Source organism: Ruditapes philippinarum, unplaced genomic scaffold (genome assembly GCF_026571515.1).
Source record: "Ruditapes philippinarum isolate M1 unplaced genomic scaffold, ASM2657151v2 ctg1837_1_1_1_1, whole genome shotgun sequence".
NCBI lineage: Eukaryota > Metazoa > Mollusca > Bivalvia > Venerida > Veneridae > Ruditapes > Ruditapes philippinarum.
In genome coordinates, this window is record NW_026865453.1 from 101,243 (window position 1) to 120,045 (window position 18,803).

Consider the following 18,803-nt stretch of genomic DNA (forward strand, 5'->3'; position numbering starts at 1 on the left):
ATATTTTTGTAAAAGTTTATTACTTTATTATTTTTATAATCATGGTCAATTGATACTGTTGCAAAATTTTCCATGAATCATAATCTATTTTTAGAATAGTTATGTAAAGTACTGATAAGCCTAGAGCATTTGTGAAGTAAATTCTGGTTGGCTGTAATTTGACCAATCAGATAAGTTGTTACATACAGTGCCACCTGTAGGTAGATGCTAGCTCCCTCTGGGATTCAGAAGTCCATTTATACAAGCATCTCAGACAATTTTGTCATTCTGCTGCTAATTTTTGGAAAAGTAACATCTCTAAAAGCTCTCTAAGGTTAATTAATTAATTATTTAATTTATTTTAGGCACTTTGGCATATAAGTAAACCTAAAAATCTTTGATAAATTTGTAAGTAATTTTTCTAAGTTCTTTTAACAGAATTAATTAAGATTAATTAATATTTTTTCTTTGTTTAAGTGGCAGCCATCTTGAATTATTAGATCTTTATTTTCGTTGACATATATTAAAACAGGGCTTGCTACTATTTAGATTTATTAGTTTAACAGCACAGAATCATTAAGGTTATTTTTCATATTTTCAGTTATTACATTTTTAACAATTTTCAACTGATTTAAATCTTTTACTTTGCTAGTAAATTCTGATAATCACATTTTTGGTTTAAATATTAACAGTTTATATTACAATACTTATTGTCAAATTATTTAGTTTTATGTAACTTTTAGTTAAGTGTAAATAAAAACTTAGTTCATCAAAAATTTGGTTGATTTAAATTTATTCAACATTTGTGTTTTATTTCCCTTTGCATTCAAAGGGTGGTGTCATCCTGACGATTAAATTTTTCCCATTAAAGAGTACTCCTGAGCAAACTAAGAACATAAAAAGTAAATATTAGGTAATAAGTAACTAAATTCTATTTATAGAAAACTTAAGGCTTTTCATTTTCAACACCACAACAATGGTGCCAACTGGGATAGAGGCCTGCTTCTATTTTTAGAAACACTTATTAACATATTTTTTTCATCACCACAACACGTACATAAATAACAAAATTATGTCAACTTAACCAAAAGTCAGTACTTTGACCTTGACATTAAAGGTCATTTAAACCTCAAGATCAATGTCATTTCAACCATTTAACATATATTTTCCAAAAGGTTGTTGTATCCAAGTATGAAAACAATTACAAAATTTCAGCCAATTATAGCGATTTTTAGTGAGAATTAAAAAAAAATGACATTCAATATCATGGTCATACATGAGTCAAGGTAAATTTTAGTTTGATACACATTAAAATCATGACCTAAACTATTAAGTGCCTTAATATAAAGTTAATCCATTTATAAATAACAAAGTTGTCAGTTACAGAAAAAAAACAAGAGAATTTCATTAATTTGACCTTGACAGTCAAGGTCAATTTTAGGTGAAAGTCACATCTAAATTTTTCTAGCAGGTGTTGTTTTGCCCAAGTTCAAATCAAGCCAGTACATTAACAACAAAATCATGATAATTTAACCAAATTTCAATAATTTGACCTTGACGGTCAAGGTCATTTTCAGCTCAAGGTCAAGATCAGTCAACCATTTAGAAAATATTCTCCAAAATGTTGTTTTGCCAAAGTATGAAGATATTCCATTTATTAGTTACCAAGTTACAGTCAATTATAGCAAAAATCAGTGAAAATTTAATAATCTAACCTTCAAGGTCAAGGTCATAAAAAACCAATGTCAATTTGAGTTTGATATACATGAAGTCTTATCCTAAAGAATGATCTATAATAATATAAAGTCAATCCATTCATTAATAATGTTCAAAGTTATAGCTAGTTACACCAAACAAGAGGGCCCTGAAGTCGCTTACCTGTATATAGGCCCCTGGAGCAGAGCCAGTTTAAACCCCAGGGCTTTTATTTGAACAATCTTGGTAGACAACCATAAGAAGATGTTTCATGCTAAACATCTAAGGTCTAGCTCGTTGGGTTTTTCAAAAGAAGATTTTTAAAGTTTTTTCTTTAAACATATAGTTAAAAACAATGACACCCCTGGGGCAGGGCCAGTTTTGACCCCAGGGCTTTTATTTGAACAATCTTTGTAGACACTTACTAGAAAATGTTTCATGCTTAATATCTAAACTCTAGCTATTCGGGTTTTTTCAAAGAAGATTTTTAAGTCTTTGCTATACACATATAAAGAAAATCAATGTCCCCCAGAGCGGGGCCAATTTTGACCCCAGGGCTTTTATTTGAACAAACTTTGTAGACACTCACTAGAAGATGCTTCATGCTTAATATCTAAACTCTAGCTATTTGAGTTTTTTCAAAGAAGATTTTTTAAGTTTTTGCTATACACATAATTATAAGGAAAATAAATAACCCCCGGGGTGGGGCCAATTTTGACCCCAGGCTTTTATTTGAACAAACTTTGTAGACACTCACAAGAAGATGTTTCATGCTTAGTATCTAATCTCTAGCTATTTGTTTTTTTTTTCAAAGAAGATTTTTTAAGTTTTTGCTATATACACACAAAAGGAAAATCAATGACCCCCGGGGCGGGGCCAATTTTGACCCAAGGGCTTTTATTTGAACAAACTTGGTAGACATCCATTAGAACATGTTTCATGCTAAATATCTTAGCTCTAGCTCTTTGGGTTCTTTAAAAGAAGATTTTTAAGTTTTTACTATATGCATATAAGGAAAATCAATAACCCCCTGGGGCGGGGCCAATTTTGACCCCAGGGCTTTTATTTGAACAAACTTGGTAGACACCCATTAGAAGATGTTTCATGCTAAATATCTTAGCTCTAGTTCTTTGGGTTATTTAAAAGAAGATTTTTTAAGTTTTTACTATATGCAAATAGGAAAAATCAAAGACCCGCTGGGGCGGGGCCAATTTTGACCCCAGGGCTTTTATTTGAACAAACTTGGTAGACATCCATTAGAACATGTTTCATGCTAAATATCTTAGCTCTAGCTCTTTGGGTTATTTAAAAGAAGATTTTTTAAGTTTTTACTATTATGCATATAGGGAAAATCAAAGACCCCTTGGGGCGGGGCCAATTTTGTTCTCAGGGCTTTTATTTGAACAAACTTGGTAGACAATCACTAGAAGATGTTTCATGCCAAATATCTAAGCTATAGCTCTTTTGGATTTTTAGAAGAAGATATTTAAAGTTTTTTCTTTTGGTTGCCATGGCAACCAGAGTTCTGCATGGAATGGAATTCTTTGAACAACTTTGTTAAAGCTTCACACAAGGAACATCCCTGTGAAGTTTCATTATGATCTGCCTTATGGTTTCAGAGGAGATGTCGTTTTAAAAGTGTGAACGGACAACGGACAACGTACGACGGACGACAGACGAAGAGTGATCCTAATAGCTCACCCTGAGCATATGCTCAGGTGAGCTAAAAAAAACAACAAAAAACCCCCAAAAATTTCAAGTTTGACCTTCAAGGTCAAAGTCATTTATGAGTGAAGGTCAAGGTCTGTCTGATAAACTTAAAGATCTATCCTAAAAGATTATTTTGTTCAAGTTTGAAGACAATCCATTACAAATAACAAAGTTATAGCCACTAATAGCAAAAATCAAGCAGAAATTAGACTTTTGACCTTGGTCTACTTGAAGGTCTTGTCCCAAGGATTGTTGAAGACAATACACAAAGACCTTAAAAAGTCATAGGGGATGGCAACTGGAACACCAACATAACTGTAACATTTCTTTGAAAAAAATCAAGGTACAAATTGCTGGTTCACAAAAAACAACCCTATTTTTGGATAAAATTTAGGAACAGAAATACCAGAAAAATATTATCATTATAAGCTTCAATTTTAGGTTTAAGAATTAAGATCACTGTTTGGATCAACTGTTATCGATCATTATTTCTTTTTCTAATATTTCATAAGCATGCTTTTTCAAGTCCACTTAATATTGAGAAGAAGATCTACGAGGACCAGCAATGGAAAATCTTTAAGATTTCAATCTTGACATTTGATCTTGATTCTTAAAGCTAAGTGAACATGGGACCAGAGGTTGGGGTCATTTTTTGACCCCACATACAAAATTGTAGAGGTCTTACAGGAAATGCGTATATGCCAGACATGTATACTGTGATGCAAGCACAGGGTGTTGCTTGTTGTTATTTGTCTAATTGGTTTGTTGACTTATAATATTTAAGAAATTTGAGGGGTTATTGTTCTAGCGTCGAAGTGGGCGGGGAAATCTATCTAAAATTGTAGATATGGTAGCGGAAGCTATGGCTGATATTTTATGTTGTTCTCTGTGTTGTTTATAATCTCTAGAGATGTAGACTGATGAAATTCAGACAAAGTCTTTTTATTGTTGATGAATTGCGGTGACTAAAAATAAATGTCACCGACTGGACAGATGTAGTTTAGCACAAATGATTACACCATCAATAAACAGTTAAAATAATTTATTTAAATAACAAACACATTAAGAATGTCAAGGTGCAACGATGTATCAATAAAATTTAAGATTGTCTACAACACAGACTATAAGACCTTGAAATAAAAACAGAGTCCTACAATTGATAAAAAGTTATATTTTTGGAAAAAATGTCCCAAAAAAACTGGACAAAAAAATTACTTGAAGAATTAAAGTATCTAAATAAGATATAAATTGTTTAAATGTAATACCTCAAATTTAGATATTTAGCATTTAAAGATAATTTTTTAAGAAAATATGAAAATGCATACATCCGAAAGAAAATCTAGAAAACAACTGTTCAGTTTGCTTAGTACTGTTTTTAGGCGTTACGAGCCTATATCGTCACTGTGCAGTCACTGTGTCCAAGCCGGAGCACATGGACAGTATATGTAAAGGAGCCGTAGATGAGTCGATAAACATGTACAGTGCATGTTAGGGAGCCAGGTCAGAGCCGATACACATGTGCAGTTAAAATAAGAGAGCCCGTAAAACAATCCGCATCATAATACAAATCCTAATGTTAAACTATCACCGAGGTTAAACAATCCGCATCATAATACAAATCCTAATGTTAAACTATCACCGAGGTTAAACAATACAAAGATTAAAATGAAAGCTAACTGTTGTAAACAGACATGAAATTAGCCAAATACATCCATTCCAAGCAAAGACAGAAAGTGTGTTTAATAAAAAGGTTCAATGAATACTTACTCCCAGGTTGGACGTTTCATGTATACAAAAATATATAATGTAAATGATGTCTAAATTGCTGTTGTAGAAATTGTGTACTAATGGTATTATATAGGAGAATGAACCCTCAGATGTCATAATATATAAACTCTGAGCAATGCAATTTTTTCACAATTCAACTCAATTGTAAGTTTATATTCACTAACTGACCCTGGGGTCAGACCAATATTAACCACCTACGCACTTTAAGGTGTTATCAAATCTCTATGCTCTGGGCAATTTAGTGCCGGTGTGGTGAAAATTTTAAAAACATGATTATTTTGTTAGTCTAGGTCCCAATGTGCTGGAACCGATTTTGACAATTTATATAATTTTTGTAGACGTCCACTATGCAATTCTACTTGTCAAATATTAAATAAACCTTTGGCAATCTTGTACTTTCATACAAAATATTCAAATATAAGCTTAAAACAGGAAACATGTACAGCATGTCAAATGAAAATGAACAATTTATTAAAAATATGACACCAATTAAACTGGTAAGAAATAAGGCATCTATCTTTTTCCATAAGAGCAGATTGTGAAGTCTATATGATGGTTTATAGCTTGTGAGATTTCCTCATTTAGTAGATCATGAAGTTTACTGCCATCATGATTATACAACCATATCCCTTCTACAAAGTCGTATCTCTTTGGGCCGCTGAAAACAACAAAAAAAACATTGATATCACTGACTAAAGCAATTAGCATTATATCATTAATTAAAGTGACCCAGATATTACAATACTTAACTAGACTGGAATGGAAATGCAGGCTGGCCAGGGTTTAAACTTGAACCAAAGCCTAAAAAACTTTAAAAAAAACAACACTCAAGTAATTTATTTCTTAATTGATAATAAATTGGACATATAAATGCATCAAGAATAGTATTGGACAAAGACATTAATAAACCAACTGATAATTCATTCACAGAATATTTTCCTAGCTCTGAAAGTGTTAGTAATTAAATGGTCATTTAACCATACAAGTCCCATAACAATCTCTCCCTGATAATATGCAAAATCTTTTCACTAACACAGTAAAAATACTAATCTGGAAAAAGGTCGATCCCTCAGAAGCATTATAAGCAACAGAAATACAGGAAAATTGCAGATTTGGTTTGACTGAGTCTGTACATGAGGATACTGAAAAAGTGCAACATCCGTGATGCCCCCTAGTACCAGGTTGAGTTGTACTCAATTTACAGCACTTATTGTGCTTGATTTAATTATCGTGAAGGACCAGAAAAAATATAACAACACAAGTGAAGTACAGTGCAATGTTTACAGCTGCCACACACCATAAAGATCATAATTTTGAACAAATACTTGTTTAAGACTAAAAACTTTGACCTGAATTCTGCTGAACCCCCCCCCCCCCCAACATATTCAATTGGGTTTAACTTCACAATACAATATAGGTCATATGGCAACTTTCCAGCATTATTTTTACAGGATCAAACTGGCACCTGAGTAGAACCTACGACGTTCTGTACGCTAGCTGGATAGCTTCCTAAGTGTAATTTAGCATAATTACATATCAAATCCATAAATAACAAAGATATGGCCAATAGTAGCTAAATTCACATATTTGACCTTTAGTGCCAAGGTCCAATAAAGGTCAAGTTCAAATAAATTTTCTGTAATGTCTTGTCCCAATGTTTAGCCCAAGTATGAAGAGAATCCATTCAATACTTACAGAATTATAGATAATTTTAGCAATAAACAGTAAAATAAAAATAGTTTGACCTTGATGGACAAGGTCAATTATGAGTCAATGTAAAACTGAGATTGATCTTCTTTAGAACATTGTACTTAATGAAGGTGTGTACCAGTATGAAGACAATCCATTTAAAAAATAACAAAGTTATAGCCAATTATAGCAACAAGAGGGCCATGATGGCCCTGAGGTCGCTCACTCTACTGTTATATTGCCCCCACTTTGTACTGACATTATTGTATGTCCTAATTATCAATATAGTAGGGATTGTTAGCATGAAACATCTTATGGGTGCTCCAGTTTGTTCAAAATCATAAACCAACATCAAAAGCCGGCCTTGGGGACAAAAATTTTGGGCTCTGACGCTGGCAGGTCTATATTTGTATCTTGGGTTTATTTGGCAGACGCGACTTGGTTAGCAAAGCGCACCGCATCAAGATGTTTTCGAGCTAACTTCGTTCTCTAAGTTCTAGATCATTTTTGGTGTCTATTTAGTAAGTATGTAAGATGTTCACATTAAGTGTACTTATTAGTTCTGTATACTAACGCATATCTTCAGTTCTACTTCTACTCTACATATAATAGACGCTTGTTACATAAGTCAACTATTTATGTATTCTATCCACTGTTTTTGCTAAATTATTCTTGAGTGAATTCTGGTAGAGTTGTGAATCGGTAGCTTTTTCATACTTGGGTCTATGGCATTCGTGGAGCGAGTTATTATATCATGATGAATAATATATAACTATATGAACCTCTTTTGAGTCCAGATATATTTATTGGTACTTCTATAGGACGACTTCGTTAGTGATTCAGACATTATAGTGAATAATCTTTTAAAGACATCTCATTAGTGTACCTATTGGATCTTGTTTTTATTCCTATGGAATAGATAGATGTTTATAATTAGTTTTTGCATATTTATGGCACTTAGGAAAGCCCTAATCATCAGACTCTAGAGTCAATGAGGGTCGATATCGAATTTTAGACTCAGCCGCTGCAGTTTGATCCTGTAAATAATGCTGGGACAGTTGCCATATGACCTGACTCCATTGTACTCTCCGGTGGCAAGGGGGTCTCCAGATATGTTCGACACGTCCTGCAGGGAGCTTATGTTTTTGGTGTGTTGTGGTGAGCGAGGACTTTAGCAGATAGTTATCAGGTCAACAAGCTATTTATTGAGCTACTTGTAAACAAGTTATTTCTAGTTGCTAAATTATGATCTTAGCTTCTACTGCTTCTTTGAGTTGCTTGTGAATGAGTTGAGTTGGCAGCTCTTTTAGAGATTTTTGTGGCTTACTCTATAGTGTCTTTCACTTGTGGTTGTTATACATTTTTTTACTGAGGGAAAGTCTCCTTGACTTACGATTCATGAGGGCTCGTGATGAATCATATGTGCTGACTACCAGCAGAGCTTTTGCTATTATTGAACAAAACTTGGTAGACACTCAGGTAGTGGAGTAAAAGATGTTTCTACTAAAGCCTATAGGAGGTATTATTCTAGAGGGCGTCTACCATCTTTCATGGCGTTATCTTGAACTTAGATTTACAAAGTTATTCTCTCTCTATTGAACAGTAATTTTAAGATTCTAATCACATGATACTGACAGTTGGAAAATATCTTAAATGCTAGGCTCGCGCCGGTGGCGTGGGATCGCCATGACTTTTTGCAGGACGGGATCGCCAACCCTTTAGGTTTTCCGCCCTAGATTTAAAGTTTTGAACTTATAAGTACTTGGTTATAGACACTTTGTGTGTTAGTGACAACAATGAATTGTATGGGCATGATATTTACATTGCACGTGTGATGTCTATAGAGTTCGTTTATTCTGAGGACTAGCTTCTTGTGAATGGTTACCTAATTGAAATCACAGATAAATTTATTTCATAAATTCATTGTCATAGTAGTCTAAGCTAATATATGCTGATGAATAGTAGGAGATAATACTCTATGTATCTCCGGTTCTATTAGAGGTGTCTGTGAAGCAGTACTACATTTTCGAGATCCTCATTTAGTCAATGCTTCAATATCTACTATAATTTTCGAAGAGTTTCTGGTTTATTTTTAAAGGTTTCTGGACTAGGAACTCATGCTTATCTAGAAGACTTTTCTTCATTTTGCCAACACTATCCAAAGCTTATAGGTTCTTTAAATTGGTTCTTGTTAATAAGTGAAGATTTCATCTCTTAAGATGTTATTTAATTTGTAACTTAGACTTATGCATATTTAATGGGAGAATTATCAATTTGATCTCCCGCCCGGGCGGCGCCAGATTCTGGAAACACCATAGGGGCTTTGTAAATTGTAGATAGAAACTCTAGTGGTATGAGCACGTATCACTCTAAGAATAGTCATGTGTCTGCATTGCTTCATCTAACTATAGCATTTACAGTAGCTTAGGTAGCTCCTACTTTCGGCTCCCGCTTTACTGTGTAAAGAAGCTGTTTTTTTACTTTGATATTTAATATTGTTTATTATTATAGTATATTAGTGTTCCATAGTGCACAATCTGTTACCTTCCCGGGTGTCTTGTGCGCAAATATTTTTTGACCAACTTCACTATGGTTAATGTATATAAGTTCAATAATGGCACACAGAGTGGTAGTTAAACTACACATCTCAAGTAGCATTCATTCGTAGGACTGAGATAGTATGATTCATAACAAATTATATTGAGCTAATATTTATCACTTACGTGAGCATATTGAACTTTAGACTAGCAAACTGATCATTTTAAAATTTCTCACGTCCTAAACCCGTTACTGATGTTGGGCGTCAGATCCATTTATAAGAGTTTAGAAAGAATAACACTTTTTTAAGTTTTAAAGCTGGTTGTGGTTATACTATGATCTACCAGGGTTATAGTGAGATAAACCACTTATTATAGCAGATTGATGAATTCAATATGACCAATTGCATGGTGTCTCAGGAGGTTGTCCTATAATTTATTGACATACGGACGAGCAGGGTCATTTCCTTCTATTTACTGAAACAATTACTACAGCGTATATGCTACAAGAATTTAATGATTAACTTATCTATAGATTAGATTTGGTTTATCTCATGAAACCGATCCTGAAACACTGGAGGAAGTTTTTACAAGTCGAATCCTTTCTATTACGCTACCCCTTCTTTCTGTTCTTTACGTGGCTTATTTCTTGTCTTATTTCATAGGTCTGTTTACACAGTATGCTTTTACATTAGTTTAATATTTGTTATTGTTTAAATTACTCGGTGGATTGTTACTATAGGATTTGTTTACATGCGACTTTTGATTTACCTGCGGTGATTTGTAACTTAGGGAAAATCAATGACCTTCTACTCATATTCGATGGCGCGATGGCTTAGATTTTATCTCTGGACGCGTCCCATGCTGTTAGTGCTTCTTTGTATCTTGGCTTGTAACAGGCATAACTCCTCGTTGACATGCAAGAGCTTACTACACATAGAAGTATTGTCATTGCAATTTAACTCGTATCGCTTCTTAGCCTCATTATGGTTTTTTTAAATATAGATTAGAATAATTTAAAGTTTTGTCGGTTCTTGGATATCGTAAGATGAGAACCACCAGTAAGTTTACTGCATGTGAATTAACTTCTTTGGAGCCAATCATCACTTACACGCGTGACACAGAAGGAAATTTCTGTGAACGCTTCTGGATGCATATTATTGCTTCTATGTGCGTTATATGATTGGAGTATGGTCATTTAAAGCGCACAATTAAGTTTCCGGAAGACGGAACAGGACTGGACAGACGGACCCGCATCACGAGGATTACGGTACAGAGACCGTCCGGACGTAAATAGCGCCGATTCACATAGCTTCTCTATCCCTGATCATTGTGTAATCACTCTGGTGATAATAATCGTCAAGTCAAAATTCAGTAGCTTGACCTTTAAGGTCATTGATGAGTAAAGGTCATAATCTATTTGGTCTACTTGAAGGTCTTGTAAAAAGGATTTTTGTATCTTCCTGTGGAGACCATCCATTCAAAGAAAACAAAGTTATAGCCAATTATAGTTAATTAAATCTTCTTTACTGTTTTGTCCTCAGGACTGTTGACACAAGTATGAAGACAATTCATGCATCAAGTACAAAGTTATAGCTAATTTATGTAATAACTTGGTCGATTACATGTACAATAATTTGACCTTCAAGGTTATTTATAGATCAAGGTCAAGTTCAATCTGGACTACTTGAAGATCTTGTCCAAAGAGTTGTTGTATCAAAGTATTAAGACATTCCATTAAGAAATAAAAGATAATGGCTGATGTTAAAGTTTCTGGAGGGCAACAGGAATGATAATCTGCCTGTAACAAGAGCTAGAAATTATTCTTTGAAAAACTAAAACCAAAATGGAAGAAAGTTATAGAATGATGACCTAATAGGAGAAGAGAACCATATCTGTTTGTTTGGAGTCTGTTTGTTGATAACATATGTTCCCCAGTTACCGCCTATTTTCACTGTTAAAACACCACTCTGAAAGCAAAAACACATACATATTTATATATACAAGTAAGAATGTAATCATACATATTATTTCATTACTAATAAATTATGAAATTTTCATTAAATTCCTTTACGCAGTATCATTGAATATGACACACTGTCCTAGTGTATTGATGGAGAAAAAAATTATTAACCTGAAAGGTTTGAAATATAATTTACTGATTGTCGTTCAGGACCATCTGCAAAGCCTGTTTAATGATTACCTATTTTTCTTGAGGGGGGGGGGGGGGGGGTTTACGCCAAATTTAACAGTATACAGTTATTTCATATGTGATTTGGGAACAGTCAAACTGTTGGCCCGAGGTGGAAGGGATAGTTTTTTAACTGTTCAACAGTTCAAAACACTTTCCCTGACACTGAGGGACAACTTTTTGACTGTTCCCAAATCACAAATGAACTAACTGTTTTATTACCTGATCAATTAATGTTTTAACAGTACTTGCAGCAGAAAAAAGGAACAAGAAAATAGTTTTGCAAATATGTTTATAATTAAAATTTCTCAATTATCAATCTTTTAACTATGTCACGTCACATCTGGTTTATGATCAAGATCGATGTATGCTTCAAGGTGGAATCCTTTATGACGTCAAAACTATTGACCTGTCACCAGTTTGCTTTAGAATTTCAGAAAACAGTAAAAAATACCAAATTACATTTATATAAGGTATCAGGTAATAAAACAATTTAAGAAAGTCTAGGACAAATTCAAAATACATTTGTACTTACATTGAAAGTTACATCATAATCTGGATCCAATTCAAACTTGTCAGGTAAATCTTCAAACATTTCAGTTAGTGAGTCAAGAGTCTCATCTGCTAATACTTCATACTCTGATTCACTTAACCTGAAAATAATGTAGTAACTGTAATAATATATTGAAATAAATGAAGGGTATAGCCTTGCTGATCTAGTCTTGTGTAATGAAATAAATCAGATTTGTAAAACTTGATTTTAAGTAAATGTGAAGAAATTAACTTGCTTAAAATTGATGAACTTCTTAGTAAATGATATCAAATTTACTAAAACATTGAAACTCTCAGAGATATTTTGTATGAAAGATTTCCATTCAATAAATTTCACAAAGGACTTACATATTTTCTTCAAATTCCACTCCAGTATTATGGGTCATGCAAAATGTATATAACTTTCATTGAGCTTGGGGATGGGGTTGGGAGGGGGATGGGGGTTTACAGAGTACGACCATCAGTGTACCTTTATTACTTATTTCCATTACTATTATGACTTTTGACATATAATTGTGATCTTGACCTAAGAGTTAGAGATCTAATTCTTATGCATGGTACATACTCATCATGTCCAACATATTAATGCATAGAATTTTTCAAACAAATGACAAATTTGGTAACTGGACATGAACATCAATGAACTTATATGAAATATTTCCTATGATGTTAAAAGTATAACCTTAACCTTTGAGCTAGAGACCTGGATCTTTAGCACATTACATTGTCTAAATGTACTCCACATGTATGTAAAATTATTAAAACATCCATCCATAATTGACAATGGACTAAACACAAAAGGCGGAATGATGGAAGGATGGATATTCAAAAACTATATGCCTCCCCATCTTTTTTTCTTCTTTTCTTTTTATCATTTGAACAATGTTGGTAGATGATCACCCAAGAATCATTTGATTAATTTCTGTAAAATAATATCCAGATCTTTTCAACTTAACAACTCATTTTTGAATATATAAAGAATTTAAAACCTGCATCATATAAGACTATTCATTCTGAACAATATACTTCAAAGTACTTACAGTACATCAGAGGAAAAATATCTCCTACATTTGTCCAGACAGCTGATAGAAGGTACACGCAACTCAACTCGTCCATGTAACTTACTGACATCAACTCGATTTAACTAAAAAAGAAAATATTTTCATAACATTTTAATGTATCATTTGAATGTATATTCTGTATTTGTGTATTGGCTTGTGGTCATATATCGGAAATAAAAGTATCAAATTTACTGAAGGGGGTCAGCAGCCCCCTCATCACCAAGAAAATTTTGAACTTGTGAGAGGCTAAAAAATGGCTAAGGTCAATCTTAACGTAACCAACGCTGAAAAGCTTTTGACTATATCTCAATCCATTGAGAAGTTGCAGCACTTTGAGATCACTTTTGATGAAAAAATCAATGCAAAAATATGATTTTTGGCAATTTTGAAATGTCCCCCAGTTGCCATGGTAACAGGAAATTTAAGATTGAGCAGGCTATGATCCAGTCAACATTTGTGCCAAGTTTGATCAGTATTGAAGTATTTTTATACAGTTTCAGTTTGAACTTGTAACAGGAGGCTTTTCAATGAAAACAGCCATTTTTTTGAAAACATATTTGAGTCATAATTTTGTAATTACTAATATTAAAATATGACATTTTTGTTGTAATAAAAAATGCCAAATATGCCAAAAATGTATGATTTTTTATTTTAATAGATTTTTATTAATAGTTTAAATGGAATACTCAGCAGTTCCATACAAATGTTAAATAGTATGTAAGATAGAGCTGTCATCGATATCGACAATATCGATGTATCGTTGATATTTTTTTGTCGATCAATAATCGATACACATTTAAAAAAATCGATACTTTTGACTTATAAATTAAATGTCTAGAAATTATACAATTCACCCAAAATATATGCAGAAACAATTATTTATATCTAATGTTATGCTTTTGTTATATAGTGGAATTATTTCATAGCAATGGTGATAAAAAATATTGTCTGGAAAAAATCATGCAGTGGACAAGACACTGTACAGAACATGTTTTTGACTGAAATCATTGAAACAGGTATGAAAGTGAATGACAGACAAGTGAGTATAAGATATTATCGATATATCGGTGTATCGTTGATTTTAGTCACTTGATATCGATATATCGTTGATATGCTTTGCACTGAATCAATGACAGCTCTAATGTAAGACTTTCATAGCACTGTCAATTTCACCATTGGCATATCGTTCCCAGTCCTTCTGGATACATTCCTCAACAAATTTTCACTACTTGCTAAAGAGTATGAGTAACACCTTTATAAAGGTGCCAGGGCTGCAGATAACATGGGTATTTAGGTAATTACCCAATTAAAATGTCAAAAAAAACGCAATAGAAATAATAACTAAGGGTAAGAAAAAGTAAATAAATTCTTATTTATGCAAACTACATTGGAACTGGTGCGTAATGACGTAAATTATACTTAACGCTGTACATCAGGCAGATCTGTTCAGACTGTTTTAACCTTTAAATTATATCAGGCAGCTTGGAAATCTCCTAGGTCAATAAACCATAAAGCAAAGTAGCTAGTAGCTTTTTATTACCATACAAAACCTACAACAGTCTACAATGAAGGTCAGAAATTTTGGGTAGAATACATGAACTTGTGCTTTAAAACCCAAATTGGTTAGAGAGGGTAGGGTAAAAAATACAGAAATAACTCTAAGAAAATAGAAACAAGAGCTGTCCGTAAGACAGCGCGCTCGACTTTTTTAGTGCTTGCCTATAATACAAAACATTGACAGTTAAGGGCCATAATTCAAATAAAATCTTTGACAGAATTACCTTCTCCTGGACATGTTTGGGAATCATGATTGTAAACAAGTATTCCAACTTTCAAATTAATATCTCAAACAGTTCAGTCAAAAAGTGGACTGGTACTAAAAACTTAACCAAGATTCTAAGTCGATAAAAGGCCTTAATTTTTAAAACAAATCCTTGACAGAGTTACCTTCTCTTGCGTACAGATGGGGTAATGATGTGAAATAGCATTAAAAGTTTCAAAGCAATATCTCAAAGGGTTAAGGCAATAAGTGGATTTTACCCATATTCAATGTATTTTCTAAGTCAAAAAGGGCATAATTCTGTCAAAAACCTTGACAGAGTTATGTCCTCTTGTCTGTTGATGAAGGTCGTGATGGTAAACAAGTATGGTCAGTTTCAAAGCAATACCTCCAATGGTTTTGAAATAAAGTGAGGTGGTACAAAAAACTTAACCAAGCTCAATACACTTTCTAAGTCAAAAAAGGGCCATAATTCTGTCAAAAACCTTGACAGAGTTATGTACTCTTGTCTGTAGATGGAGGTTATGATGGTGAACAAGTATGGTAAGTTTCAAAGCCATACTTGTAATACTTCTGAAATAAAGTGGGGTGGTACGAAAAACTTAACCAAGGTGTGACGCCAACGCCGACGCCGGGGCGAGAAGGATAGCTCCCCTTTTCATAGAAAAGTCGAGCTAAAAACCCAATAAATCACAAAACAAGGGGTAATCACCCAATATATACAAAATGTTATCTGTAGCCCTGACTGGTACTAATAAATATATATAGATAAAGAATAAGGGGTGTTTTTTAAAAAATAATCTGTTCTTATATATAACAAAATATTATAAACAATATCCTTTTATAATTTAAATGAGCTATTTTAAAATTTGATAATAAAAATATATTTATGCAAATATACATGTAGATATATATAGCCAGTAATTCTATCACATATAAACACAGACATATAGCTCCATGATATAAACTATCCCACCATTAATAATTATTTTCACTGGGAAGTTTCCAATAATGTACTGTATTCATACATGTGAACTCTCCCTATTTAAGCGAGAGACTCCCTCTTTCTCCTGTAAAATTTTTAAATATTGAATTTGTTCTTAGAATAAGGGGTGTTTTTAAAAAAATAAGAATCTGAAATCCCTCTTTTTCATTTCAATATTCCTTCTACGTCTATTATCCATTAAAAAATCTCCCTCTTTTTGAAGCTAATTCTTCCTCTTGAACATTGAAAAATTTCACATGTATAAAACATAAGAAGCCAGGATATTTGTATTTAAGGCGATTTTGCCATTCATGAAATGTGCACAAATTGTACTTGGTCTTCAGAAATTCAAGGTAAATATTCTTATTGTTATCATTTTTATTTTTGTTTATAATAGTCATTAACCCTTTACCTCATATATACGCGAAACAACGCACTTTCTACCCCCCCCCCCTTTTTAGGCCTGAAATAGTGAAAAAATGTCCTATTTGGGCCCAAAACACGTTTTCGTTTGAGAAATGTTGCTAAAAAAAGTGAGCACTTTTTCGGTGCCGCCCCCCCCCCCCATCCAGAAGATACATCAGGGGGTTGCCAGAAGGGGGATGTGCCCCCTTCTGTTTGGGGGGTTTGAAGGGGGCGGAGTCCCCCTCATCGCCAAGAAAATTTTGGACTTGTGAGAGGCTGAAAATGACCCCAGGTAATGTGTAACCAACGTTGAAAAGCCTTTGACTCTATCTCAATCCCTTGAGAAGTTGCAGCACTTTGAAATAAATTTTGAAAAAATCGAGGCAAAATAGTGATTTTTGGCAATTTTGAGATATCCCCTCGTTGCCACGGTTAACAGGAAATTTAAGACTGAGCATGTCCTTACAAAGGCAATGGTCCAGTCAACATTTGTGCCAAGTTTGATTAGTATTGAAGCATTTTTCATAGTTTCATAGCAGTTTGAACTTGTAACAGGAGGCTTTTCACTGAAAATGGCCATTTTTCACAATATGCTCATGTGGGAAAGGGTTAAAACATAGACCTGGCAGTGTACTTTCAAATGGTTCATCATTTTACATTGTGAGCTTTGTTGTTATATGAATTTTGGCCTACTTTCACTTTGGACAAAAAAAAAAAAAACAAACATGGCTGACAAAGCGGAATTACAACAATATTAGACATGGAAGTGTACTTTCAAATGGTTCATCATTCTTCATTGTGAGCTTTGTTGTTATATGAATTTTGGCCTACTTTCACTTTGGACCCACTTAGTGAAAACAAACATGGCTGACAAAGCGGAATCACCTTGAGACAAAAAAAATCTTCTTTATAACATAAATATAATGTCTTTGCAATTATGAGTTATATATAATATTATAACTCATAATTGTATTTACTTTACATCTATCAAATTTAAATAAGGTACCGAAAAGACCAGGGTTTTGAGGGTGAAACGTCCAGATACCGTAACTATCCGATTACTAGACTTAATATGAAAACCGTGAAAGTAAAGAACTAGATAAAGAAAAGTATCTAAAAAGCAAATGTGAGTACCGCTATTGTACTATATGTCTTTTCTGTAACGGATTTTCTTATTTTGTAAACGACTCTAGACCATGAAATCGGCTTAAACTTCAGTCGCAACATTTTTGTTGTTGTTGTTGTTGTCAAAAATTTATATAAAGTAAGCACGAACTGCTAAAATATCTTTGTCATCTTCGGTCCTTTGGGATAATAATGTCACATACTAAATTATGTAAATCCGTAAATATTGACAAATAAACCATTAGTAAAAATAATTTCATATACTTGATAGGACCCTATGTATGTCACTTTCAAAAGTCGGTCTATTTGCTGATGATACTACTAGGATGGTACTTAAGGATACTAAATTACCCTAACCTGAAACTCTTGAAAAAGATTTAAATACCTCAGAAAAGTGGGTGTTGGATTGAACAAGAGTTCAACCCTGAATGATTCAAATATCAAGTAATCCATATCATAAGAAGGAAACATTCGATACCAACTACTTTATTCTCTAAGTCTTGGAACTATTCTAGAGGACTGGTAACAATTCGGTCAAATTGACTCAAATATATATCAAATGATCTCACATGGTATAAGCACATAAACAGGTCAACCAAAAAAGCAAACCAAACCACGAGCTTCTTACCCGGTAATATATGGCTATACTCAGAATCCCTTAACTAAGGCCATGGAATAGCCACTGTGAATGAATTCTGGTCCCCTTACTCATAGTCAAACTCAAATTTATCATGTTATAGAATCTCACTAACCGTCCAAAGAAAATCTGCATGTTGGATCAAATTTGACTTTGGATGCACATCCAGTGCAACCTAGATGGTAGAGTCACTTTGCGCTGAATATATCTTCCTCATATTGACTGATATGCAATAATAATATATAGATGATGAGTAAAATAACCCTGTTTTACATAATGATGGACCGGTCCGTTATACAGTAAACTGTTGTGAATTTTGAATTCTAAGATATCTGGGTCAGCAAAAAGAGTGCAAATTACAGAGGATGTACTTGATATTTTAACAATTTTGGAGTAAAGTTTTGTTTAAGATCTCAAAGTGTTAAAGTAATTGGTATGATAACATGGGACAAGGAGATGTATAACATAATCAGGTAATTATTAACTTTTAGTTACATTAAATTTATATGACGACTGTCTGAGTGAATACTAAGAAGCCAACTAAAATTTGTAACAAGAGGTCAGATTGTTGTTTTAGTAATGTCAACTTCATACATTTGTTTTTTTTTTCTGATAATTGTTTTAAATATTTAATACATGTATTATTTGCAAGTTAAAATTTATTCAATG

At 33.2% G+C, this 18,803-nt stretch overlaps 1 protein-coding gene across 1 annotated transcript; it reads right to left on the minus strand.

The window, feature by feature from the left end:
* Positions 1-2,469: 2,469 nt before the first annotated feature.
* On the minus strand, positions 2,470-17,639 carry LOC132729088 (frataxin, mitochondrial-like). Its single transcript, XM_060714831.1, has 5 exons — positions 17,507-17,639; positions 13,182-13,285; positions 12,125-12,242; positions 11,271-11,368; positions 2,470-5,830 (listed from the first exon to the last, which is right to left on the minus strand). The coding sequence occupies exons 1-5, from the start codon at positions 17,597-17,599 to the stop codon at positions 5,686-5,688; spliced, it is 558 nt and encodes a 185-aa protein (XP_060570814.1). The 5' UTR covers positions 17,600-17,639; the 3' UTR covers positions 2,470-5,685.
* Between the last annotated feature and the right edge of the window lie 1,164 nt (positions 17,640-18,803).

Excerpts from the sequence above, each read along its gene's own strand:
- LOC132729088 (XM_060714831.1), bottom strand. The coding sequence starts at position 17,599 with ATGTTGCGACTGAAGTTTAAGCCGATTTCATGGTCTAGAGTCGTTTAC. Across the intron at positions 12,243-13,181 it reads TATTTTTCCTCTGATGTACT|GTTAAGTGAATCAGAGTATG; the intron begins GTAAGTACTTTG and ends CATTATTTTCAG. Across the intron at positions 11,369-12,124 it reads ATTATGATGTAACTTTCAAT|AGTGGTGTTTTAACAGTGAA; the intron begins GTAAGTACAAAT and ends TTTTGCTTTCAG.